This window comes from Protopterus annectens, chromosome 15.part0 (genome assembly GCF_019279795.1).
Source record: "Protopterus annectens isolate FY-2018-M chromosome 15.part0, PAN1.0, whole genome shotgun sequence".
Lineage (NCBI taxonomy): Eukaryota > Metazoa > Chordata > Ceratodontiformes > Protopteridae > Protopterus > Protopterus annectens.
The window spans coordinates 569,611,258-569,623,646 of NC_056749.1; the positions used below are offsets into that span (position 1 = coordinate 569,611,258).

The 12,389-nt window shown below is 38.8% G+C and overlaps 1 protein-coding gene across 1 annotated transcript in view; it reads right to left on the reverse strand.

Annotated features, from left to right (window-relative positions):
* The window catches only part of LOC122789858 (formin-2-like), a gene marked incomplete at its 5' end in the record, with an annotated part of 2,118,086 nt that overhangs the window by 1,188,552 nt on the left and 917,145 nt on the right, over window positions 1–12,389 (reverse strand). The window contains 1 exon segment of the mRNA XM_044057292.1: window positions 10,905–10,992. Coding sequence (XP_043913227.1) covers window positions 10,905–10,992 — 88 coding nt within the window.

Below are 12,389 nucleotides of genomic sequence, written 5' to 3' on the forward strand. Positions count from 1 at the left end.
ATAGGCGTCAGTAAATTAATGCCCAACACAGACAATTTAATTACTACTACAAGGCAGAACAAATCAGATATTTATTTGAAATGAATTCCTCCTTTTACACGACACCCTCTGTCTCCTTAGTGATGGAAATATATTTCATTATATGCCATCAATTTAATCCCCTGGAATTAACAAACTAAGCTCTGGAGATATTCTCATATACCATAAAAACAGTAGAATCTTCACCATTCTAGCAATAATAATGACATCAATAAAAAACTTTTTGTGTAGAAGTTAACCAAGTTTGCTTAAGTGCAGCTTGCTTGAATACAAAAAAACAGGATGACTTAACCAAACCTTGTTCAGCTGCTGTCAAGTTCCTGCATTCTTCACCAAAAGGCAGATTTCTATGTATCAATTTTCCTCTACCTCCAAATAATTAAGGGCTCAATTCCTCCAGCAACCTTTCTCCCTCCTTTTCCATTACCAGAGTCAGCAGGTGGCAAATACAGAGTTCTTTCCAGCTGAGCTCCAGAGTCCAACAATTTATTTAAACACCATAGTAAATGAAGCAGTCTTGAAAATTCTTAAGATACTAATACAGTGGAACAGGTCTACAGAAATTTTTTAATAAGAAACTGGAAAATTGTACCATCCTTCAAAGCAACCATAACATGGGCAGATTAAATTACTTAGGATGTCAACCTTCAGACACTGAAAATAAGTACAAAGGCCTTTGAAAAGTAGGTATATTCAGTCATAAATCTGAACGTCTAATTAACATAGAATGTGCATGCCGAATAGTACACAACTCTTTCCAGTTCCATTAGGAATGTGGAATACTACAGAGTAACATATTTAAATAACAGTGTGTGTCGAAAAATATAAGCATATTATTAAAAAGAGAGTGTAAAATCTTTGGGAAAAACCATGTACCCATGAATTACCACATAGGTGGCAGTACACCAAACACAAAAAGTGTGATGAGAGACTTAGGGACACAGGTGGACAGTGGTCTCACCTTTGATAATTATATCGCCACAACAGTCAGGAAATCCTTCCATGTGGCACACCTCATCACTAAGGGTTTTTCATCCAGAAAAAAGGAGGTCATTGTCCCACTGTACTCATCCCTCATTAGACCCATTATAGAGTACAACACCCCGTTTGGTATGTATCTCACAAGACATCTGCAACAGCTGGAAAGGCCGGAGAAATACCTCACTAAAAGAATCACAGGTCTAAAGCAGATGCCCTATGCTGACCGTCTAAAAAACTCCAGCTATACTCTGTGGCATATCGTCTACTCAGAGGCGATCTCTGCTTAACATACAAGGCCATGTCAAACCCTGAGCTGTAGGACATGCTCCTCTTAAAGAAATCCCAAGCCCTCAGAGCCACATGCTCCAAGGATCTAAACCTTGTCATCACAATGAACAAAACATGTTGGAGGGATAGGTTCCTGACCCAGACACTCCCCATACTCTGGAATAGACTGCCCATACATGTCAAGCAGAGCGCCTCATTGGCCCTCTTCAGAAGGAACCCTGACAATTGAATGAGAGATAGGAAATTCACCCCGGGGATCACGTCAGTCGCCCTGCTAGACAGGGGTCCAGGGAAGTAAATATTGTGGGAAGAAATATCCAGGGAATTGTTATGGCTAGACTTGTATAGGCCCTAGGGCAGATAGCCTAGTACCAACCTATGAACCTATGAAATGTACTGCAAAACTCCACCACACAGATTAATTTTTAATTCTGAAAAGGGAAGATATAAAATGTGCCCTCTTTCTTTAAATTATTGGCGCCACTAGTATTCTGGTCATACAGTGTAGTTTTCTGTGGACTAGACAGACCACAAAAATCCTGTGCAATGAGGGGGGCTTCAGAAAAATTGTGGGAAGGGGTACAATCAAGCTTACATGCTACATTTATTAAGCTGTAGGGAATACAAGTGTTCAGTTATCCCTGATTTGCCCCCATTCTCACTGACAATTTATATTTGCAGAGTTCAGTAGTGTGGTAGTATCTACATCCAGAAGCATAGGATAAGGTGAAGGATGTAGCTTCCCCAGGTGCAAGGTGTTAGGGGATACAGCCACAGTCAGTAGTGCCAGTATGGAAATGAATTCCGATACTGCTTTTTTCTATTGTTAGGGCTGAAGCACTTGCCTCAGCAGTCAGCGTGTGTTGTAAGGTGCAAGTTTTAGCAACACATTTTAAAAGTAAAGCAGTCTGTAGAAGAGTATTTTGCTCCACAGAGGAGTACATCAGCGAATAGCAGCATTAGGCACTAGAGGAGCCAGTTATGTTTTCGCTTACTGTCTTGTCTTTCTCTCTCTTTATGTGCTGGGATTCCTCTTTCACATAACTTTTAAGGAAAGCAACATTTACTGCCCATTTACTACAAGATGCTGAAATATTTGTTTGTTATATGCAATTTAGATGTTGCTTTACTTACCTGAGCTGAATCCTGGGTCAGCAAGTCAGAGGTTCATAGGTAAGTACTACGCTAGTTGTACATGACAGACATTTAAGCCTAGCCAATTTCCCATTTTGTAGTCAAATTAACCTATGCTATTTGGTAAGATCTTGGTCTTCACCATCCATTAGTCAATAATTATGGGTCTACTTCACAAGACCAAAATCCCACTTACCAGACTTCCATAATACAGAGACAGAAAAGCCAACAACCCAATAACACAGACGTCTCGGAACACTGACTTTCCACTCCAGATAAGTAACCACTTGGTCATCATGTTGAACTTTGCCCCTTACTCCCATGTTAGTGTGATCTCAGAGTTGGTATATTTAGTTAGGGTGGGTGTGGGGTGCGAAGCCTCCACAAAGGTGGGTGTGGGGGAGAAGCCCCCCACATGGGTGGTTTTAATTTGCTTTGGTTTTCATTTACTTTTCAGGTTGGCCAAGAGGTTACTTACCTAGAGTGGAAAGTCAGTGTTCCGGGACGTTGGTGTTATGGGGTTGTCAGCTTTTTCATCTTGGTATTATGAAAGTCGGGTAAGTGGGATTTAGGTATTGCAAAGTAGACCCAATAATTATATATTACCCCAAATGAGAATAACTGGGATCATATCATAGACAATTTGAGGGGACATATGCATGGGATAAAACATTTAAAAGTTGCCTGCATCCATTAGTAGTACAGGCAGCAGTCCTGGGGGACGTTTTCTGTTTCCCACCCACAGATTCAAGTTGTGCTTGAATATGGACAGGGATGAACTTCGTTTTATTTGAATGAGGAGTCTGTTCCAGAGCAGCAGTATCCTCTACAAGATATAACTGTCCCTCCAAACTGTTCTGTTGGTATTTCAGAAAAGGTTTATATCCCTAGACAGAGTATTTCTGCTGTCATTTGACTTGCTGTTGAGCAGTAAATCTATCAGTACTGGGTCAGAGGATGCCTCGTATGCCAGATACAGGTCACCTCTTTGTAGTCTGTAGGTCACACAACATAGTGATAGGGCTTTGAGTCAGTCTATGTAAGACATGTTGTTTAGGCCTTGTATCATTTTAGTAGGGTATCTCTGTGGGCATTCCAGTCGTTGCATGCATCTAGACAAATACATACCGGAGGGGACAGTATATTCAATGACTGGCCTAATGTGGGCTGAGTAAAGAGGGGAAATAACAACTAGATCTAGACACCATCCCTATGTTCACAAGCTGTGCAAAATAGAAGTACTTTCTTACAGCAATGGACACATGTTGATAAAAACGTTATGTCACAGTCCACATAAGTTAATAAATCCCAAACAACTGGATCATCTCTCAGGAGTATACTGTTAATGTGGTAGTTCTGTGGATAAATGACTTCCCTAACAATAATGGTAATACATTTTTTGGCATTTAGTTTCAGTCCACAATTTTGGCACCAGATATTTATTTGGGGCAAACCTTCCTGCAAGATGGCTGACTGCTAATAACTTGCAGTCACTTGTAAATGTAGTCAGCCAGAGCCCTTTGGTATTTGCTTTTACTTTAGAAAAGCTGATGTTAAACAGGAGAGGTACCAGCACAGAACCGTGGGGGACTCCACTGGTGACTGGTCTCTTTGAGGAGATAACTTCCATAATTTTGACTTTCTGCATCCTGTCTATGAGCCAGATGACAATCCAGCAGGTGATACAGGGATTTATTACCAGTTTATTTAACTATTCTTCTATGATTAATTGGGGAGTTGTGTCAAAAGTTTTGGCCAGGTTGAGGTATGTGGTGTATACCATTTTGCCTTTGTCCACTGCTTTGGTGACCTTTTCAAAAAAATCCACCAGGCTCAATAAGCACGACCTGCCCTTGATGAATCCAAACTGTGACAGGTCAGGTGTTTGAAGGTTCCCTGTGTCCTGACTGATTAGTTCCATGACAAGTCTTTCCCTGGCTTTACACGAGTCTGGTCAGACTTAGGGATCTTTAATTGCCTGGGTCTGTGAAGGGTCCTCCCTTATGCAGGGGAATGTCTGTAGCTGCTCTCAATTTGGTTGGTAAAAAAAAAAAAAAAAAAAAGCTGCATGGAGGCCGAGATTGAACAGTGTTGTTACAGGTATGGCTAAGTCGTGCTTCATGGTATTTAAGATGCTTCCAGGGATATCGTCAGGACCCACTGATGCAGTATTTCTACCTTTTCCTAGCAATTTTAGGACTTGGAGTTATGTGATAACTGGAGGCAATACGGTTTCAGGTGCATCGTGAGCAACAGATAGAAGGGAGAGAGGGGTAAAGTTAGAGCTGGATTTATTGGCCAGTAGGTTTGATACATCTACAGCCTCAAGGTAGGAAACATCACTCACAGTCAGCTCAGTGCATTCCTGCTTTGTGATTTTGAGATTACTAACGTAATTAAAAATGTCTTGTGATTTTCTTTGGCTTGAGTATCTATTTTAGCATCACACCTGGCTTTGCTGGACTTTATTAAGTTCCTGAGTTGTTTGTTTATTTCAGTGACAAGGGCTTGATCATTCTGAGAATTACTCCTCTTACTTTTGGTCAAAATTATTTTCCTTTTATTATAAAGCATGTTGATGTTATGGCTCCACCATGTGGGTTTGTTTCTGGGGGCTGCCCTGCATCTGTTATAGTGGGGTACAGCTGCATCTGTGCAGCTGTTCACATGCAGGTAGAGTGTGCTGGTGTACTCTTCTGCTTATTCAGTGGAGTTTACTGGGCTTGGTGGGGATTCAAAGCTTGACAATGTATCACTTAGGAGTAGGTAGTTTGTTTAAAGAAATTTTAGAAGCTACCTTGGGTGGAAAGGATCTCTGGTTTCAATTTTATTTCAAAGGAGACTATTTTATGGTCAGACATAACAAGTGATGAAGATAGACAAGGGATGGTGCAAGATGCTCCCATGTTAATAAGGACAAGATCCAAGGTGTTATTTCCCCAAGTGGGTATTCTGAATAATTGTTCCAGGGCATTTGTATTGACAACATCCAAGAATCTCTGAGCTTCTGCACTAGTGATGGTGTAAGTTTACCAATCTAGTAAAATGGCATTGGGTTTAATACTGAAGGAGTCTAGTTCCTGTAGACAGGTGTTGTGGTACCCTTGTGTCACAGAGGGAGTTTTATAGCTAGCCAATGTATGGTATGGGACCTTTCTGATGGTTATTTGGACAGGAAGAAGTTCTAGTGAATCATATTGTTTTACCAACCTTGATGCAAGTCTCTCCTGGATATAGACTTAGATACCTCAACCTTTTTTTCTTTCTTTCGCAGTCGCTGCTCTAAATGTATGGAAGACATTATAACCCTGCACAGCTGAAGCGCGCTCTGTTATTTTAAACAAATAGATCTCACATCCTCCAGTGTCAGATGGATTTGTAGGCAATGGAGTTTCTTGTTTAGGCTCCTAGCATAGATCAGCAACACCATCATATTTTCTTCTGCTCATTTCATTATGTTGGTAGGTTTATCAGGTTTGCAATGCTTAAAAAAGGCACTAAGCGCATACTGCTTAACTGTACAGATTTTCGCAGAATGTACAGATTTTTGGCTAATATTTTTGGTCTGTTCCTCATAAAATCAGTGTTTTTCAGGCAAATCACTGGGATGATCTTGGGTTTAAGTCACTAAATAGTGGCATACAAATTGAGTTTCCCACTCGAAATCCTTCAGAAAAATACATGTTAAAACAAATCCTGTTACTCTAGCAACTTTCTAAGCTTATGAGAGTAATATTTAAAATATGTCCCTATTTTTGGGTCTTCTTCCCCCCATTTTGCTGGTCTTTGTGCAGATTTCTTGCACTAAGAGTTTGAGAGGTATGCAGGGGGTAGACAACATCTTTGCCAATAATCGAAACCAAAGAAGGGACAGATGCAGGCCATCCCTGGTGAATAGTGTGGTCTGTCAATCATATCCTCCCAGGATGAAAAATATTGGACCCCCTTTGAGTTGCACCAAAAACTAAGCCAATTATTGATGTCTATTTTTTGCTCATATCACACCATCATACTTGGAGAAGGTAGACTGATGCTCAATGCTGGGATCACGCCTGTCTTGAACCCAGTCTGAGAGCTCCACTATGTCTCTCTTCATACAACCCAGGGAGGAACACCTCAAGTCAATGACACCAGCATGAAGTACTCGTTGTTCAAGGACTTGAATGCATGTGTGATCTAATGCATTATCTGACAGCAACTGACTGTCACTCTTTCCTTATTCGGTCTGTTAAGAGGCACATCTGTATGTCTTACAATGGAGTCACCTATAGGTAGAATGTTTGGTTAGGTCAATGCCTGCCATACAGGCTCAGCACCTGTGACTTTGGGACTCCTTGTGTTATGTGAGGAAGTAGGCTTTGAGTTTAAGACAAGTTAATCTTTAGAACCTCGGCATATGATGGATCAGTGTATTGTGAAGGCCTTGAAGAGGTATGATGTATGATTTGCTGCTGATGATGATTTTGGTCTGTGAATTTACTAGGTGCTAGACTTTTGCCTCCAAGGATATTATATATGCACATCTCTGGCACACTGCGCTATGTTGTTGCAGTATCAAATGATGGTCAGACAGCATGATACCATTCTTACACTGTCTCACAAATTCAAAGGGTTATACATACTAAGCTGCTAGGTGTCAATATAGGCACACATATAAAATTTGACCTGTATATACTAGTAGTAGTCAAAAAGACACATCAAAAACTTGGAACATGATACAGAATAAAACAGTACCTCATTGAGCTTAGCAGAAAAACTATGGCATCCACCTATCTACTACCAATGCTACTTTATGCCTCGCAAATTCTTTCAAATCTCCATGCCAACCAAACCTCCAAGCTATAATGAATTTGACAGGTTTACCTGCATCCTCCCTTATAGGACCCATCACTGCACTGGCATCAAACTCTGTACCTAGCTACAACTACCTTATCACCTCAGCTACTCATACTAGATGTGACTCACAATCTTGTGCATAAACCCAACACTTATTCCAGCCTAAAATGTATCCTCCAACTCTACATACTGCCCCTGTCAGAAGCCTATGTGCAGCAAACAAAGCCTTACTGTTAACTCACAGAACCAAAAACTCAGCTGGGGAAGACCTTCATTCCACTTACATCTCCAAGCTATGTAACTTACTCCTCCTCACACTACAACTCAATAGCTACATGTCCATTTTCAAAATCAACAGACCATTTCAAAGACTCCTGGCCTCTTTCTCCTCCCTGAATAACTCTAACATAAACTAACTTCTTCCTTTTCACCACTTTCCTATATTTTGTCACTCCCAAAACAGGTGGGCCTTAGTAATGAACAGTAAATACTGCAAACCAGCGATCACTCTAATGTTTAATTAACCTGTGATAAAATATAAATTAAAAGGTACAAAGTAGGTTATCGATGGAACTTGTCTCCCCAGCCATCTACTGAAAAGGGGTTCAACATCCAGTTGGACTTCCCCAGTTAGTAAATGAACATAAACAATAAATAAATAATACTGAAGAAAGCAATTCTGGCATCACTGAAGATCTTTTTTACTGCTGGTTCCTCTGAACCAACAAAGATAAGGTTAAAAAAAATAACCTGTTGAAAACAAATCAGTCACCTAAGGAGCAATGATTAGTTCATTTTTAGGAGCGCAAATTCATAATTGATCCAAGCCAAAGCATACCGTTTTACATTATACAAAATTCTAAGTATCAATGGGTAATCTTAAGCAATACAAGGGTCTGTGCCTCAAAGAAAACATAGCCTGCTTCAAAGGCTGGCCAAAATGGAACCCTACAGGTCTCAAAACTAATGCAAACAGATTTCCTGGAGAGTTTATGTGGTCTTTCCCCTCTGGTGGCATGGCTGCAGAGCGGTTAAACCTTGACAGCAGCACACAGAGCTCATTATGCATTTGAAGCAGCTATTCAGATCAGGGACTTCACTCTGCTTACAACTGGAGCTTCACCAGCGCGATGTTTGGAAAGTCTTAAGAGACTGAACTAGGCAGATATTTAATTAAGCTATGAATAAAACAACTCAGACATATGCATATGAATATTGTTGTAGTATTAGTGTCTCAGCAAGTTACATATTCAGTCGCTGCATGTTGTACCCCAAATTAGACACCTGGGATCATATACTAGTCCTGATACAAAATGATAATGTGAGGGAAGTTGGGTAGATGTGGCAATTCTAAGGCACTGAAGTATCACTAATGCAAAGTCCTATTTATCTGATGTAGCAATGGTTTACATACATTCAGAGATCCTGTCATACTTTACTGGAACAAAAGAGGGTCATTTCTTTTATGTCATGACAAACTTCCTGCCATTCGCTGTAAAAGCATCTCACACCACGATTAAATTAACCTAGTAGGCAAATAAATACATATGCCTTACACATTTAAAATGTGTGCATTCCCAATAGCTTCTCATAATAAAATACTGTTGCTGCGAGTGATAAATTAGTAACCTAGAACAATAGTTTCATGTCTAAGAATGTGTGTAAACTTCAACCAAATATGTGCCCTACTGTAAAATTTCTTAAATCCAGAGACATCATCTTTGGTCTGAGACTGGCTGCTCAAACTCAGCTTTACTTTATATCTTTCTTAAAACTCATTGCATGCACTCCTGAGAATGTAAAACAGACTACATGAGTACTTTCTGTTATAAAGCATCCCTTTATTTTACTAATGATCAGTATACTTAACATCTTGCCAGCTTCCTACATATTGTCCATGTAGACATGGAAGGTGAATGTTAGCAGTAATTTTACTTTACAGTAAATGAATCATTTGTATCTGCTTCTTCAATGTCATGCGTCATATACCAATAAGTAAGGACTGTTATAAAGCACTGATTCTAGTGTACAACTTATGACGACTGCTGTATAGCTGTACTCTGCTTCTCTCGTGTGTGAAGATATGTTCCTCCCAAACAAATCGATGTCAGGTAATTGTTACACTTAATTCTCGTCACCCATTTCTGAAACGTTATCAAGTCAGATATAGAGTGATAACATATACACAAAACTTATTTTAAATTTAAATGCACTATAAACAAAGAAAATATGTGAACAGCAGCCAATAATTGTGGTTTGAAAAGGATGTGAAAATTAACATTATGCTATTCAACAGAAGGCTTTCAAAGACTATTAAAGGTGGTAGATTCATCATCTGATTGTGTGCTGCTAACCTGCTGTTTTAAATTACTTTAGCAGTAATTCAGCACATGGTCTGTATTCATAAACGTGTGTAAACATTCAAGTTTTCTACTCCTTAGTGATGTAGATATTTTTATGACAACTATTTGTTCTTTTCATTCTGGCAACGGTTATTGCATGCATATGTGTACAGTGGAAATCCTCACAAGTACTAGGATGCAGCGTGACCTCTGTTTCTCTCTCTCAAGCTTCAGACATTCATGCTATGTTATTGTAAGTCTTGCATGTTAAGCAAGCCAACGTACAATGAACTTGTGTTGCATTCACCACAGACGCAGATGTTAGGCGGACTCCTTTGTTCATTTGCTTCTCATTATTAACTCGAGCCAGAGACGAATATTTGACTGAAGGAAAGTACCATATCATTGTTTTCAGATTTTCTCAGGATGACTTAACTGAACTGCATCTGCCAGTTTTAAAATACTGAGTACCTCTTGGCGCCAGTGATGGCGCCTTCCTATATGACTACTATTGTAAGAGCTTCAGCTGAAAGTCGGGTACAAGCCATGGAAATAGTTTGTTAATGAAACAACCTGAGCAATGTTGTGCAAATGCCACGTCTTAAACCATAGAGCATGACTACTCTACTTACAGACGTTTTTAAGTTAAACTGCAGCAAGTCAACAAATGGCATACATGAATATAAATAGTAACAAACAGACAACATGCCACAACGATTTGCAGTCTGCCAGAATGCAGTGCTTTGTTTGTACTGAGGCCATTCAGCACTTCGTACCACAACTAAAAATGTTGCAAAATCTCCAGATAACCTCTAGTTGAAGAGGTAAACTCTTAGCATGCTGCAGTTCCCGTGATCCCCCCAGTCGGCTGTTGATCTAGCATATGCAAAGAATGTAAGACTGCCACTGTAAAGCCTAGCAGTCTTATTATTAGCAATTACAACAAGATGGGAGAGGTCAAGAGGGCTAATGGGGGTAATATAATGCTACTTAGAAATGCTTACCACAGGCATGAAAAAGGCAGTCTTACAAATATGGGAAGAATTGAGCAATCATCATCAAAAATGTTCGCCTGACACTCCTAAGAGAAATTACTGCATTTTGGATTCTTCAGTGCTTCCTACATATAGTAGGAACTAAAAGGGCAAAACAGCTTAAATATCTGATAATGTATGTTCACAAAATGGTGGTATACTACCATAGCAGTTCAACAAATACCAAAATGCATGGTATGTATTATAAAAAAAAAAATTAACAAAAAAGCAAGCTGTGTCATACACTTACCGTGCTGTATGTCTTTCATGTCTAAATGGAGGCTAGACATTAGTATTCCTACAGCTTGGGATCTCTTATTGTTCAGCAATTTAACAACCTGTTCAGAAAATCAAAAATAAGCATCAACTTCTACTGTGATTACAAAAACACTGCATAATCAAATGTCGGAGCACAATATCCATTACTCATCTGAGAAATGTGAAAATGTTCAGTAATTATTAGCCACATCTAAGCATAATGCTGCGTAAATGTCCATATATTAAAGAAAAATGCTGCAAGCAGCATACATTTCAATTTCACTTTATTTATACTTTGCTGAGTGGGTTAGTCCCACTAGACCAGCAAACTCTTTTAAGGCAAGACATAAGGTGGTATTCATGCAGATTAGGAGAAAATGCTAGCAAATTCTATGTTATAACATATGTGCTCATCTAGAGAACAGAAAGTAAATGCTTCTTGTTCATCTATTTGCAGACTGCTGAAACAACCCTGTTTTTCAGTGATGTCCTGAGTGAAAAGTTAATATACAAGACAAATACTATATATATATATATATATATATATATATATATATATCTATCTATATATATATATATATATATATATATATATATATATATATATATATATATATATATATATATATATATGTAAATAATACATAAATTAAGGTGAAATCGTACTACATAATATACAGACTAACAAAAAACTTTCCCACCTTTAATGTGGTCTATAACCTGTACATTTCAATTGAAAAACAAAAAAAATCTGTTTGGGGAAAAAATAAAAAAAATAAAAAACATACAATATGCAGGCTGCATAAGTGTGAACACCCTTAAACTAATATTTGTTGAAGCACCTTTGATTTAATTACATCATTTCAATCTTCTTGGGTGCGTCCCCACACCCCCTGCTGATTAAATATATCAACTCCGAGATCACGCTCCACAGAAGAAAAATGGCAAAAATATCATCACGTGTTTCATAACAGCCTGTTGTAACCTTAGTAATGCTCCCTTTTAACTTGCTATATTACAACATAACTCACAATAGTGTAATGAAGTGCAGCCTCGGAGTTGATATATTTAAGTAGCAGGGGATGTGGGGGGCACTTATACTTGGTGAAAAGTAACATGGTTTCTCCTATGTATATAGTTAGTATATGTATTCTGCGTGTTTTCAGTCTTTTGGGATTCAGGATTTTGAGTTTCAGGATTTGGGGCTTCAGTCTTACAAATTTTGAGATTGTGAAATTTCAGGATTTTGAAGTGAATCCATATATATATATATATATATATATATATATATATATATATATTTATATCATCATCTTCTTTCGGCTGTTCCCGTTAGGGGTCGCCACAGCGGATCATCTGTTTCCATTTCTTCTTGTCCTCTGCATCATGCTCTTTCACACCAACCGCCTGCATGTCCTCTCTCACCACATCCATAAACCTCATATTAGGCCTTCCTCTTAACTCTTACCTAAGCCCC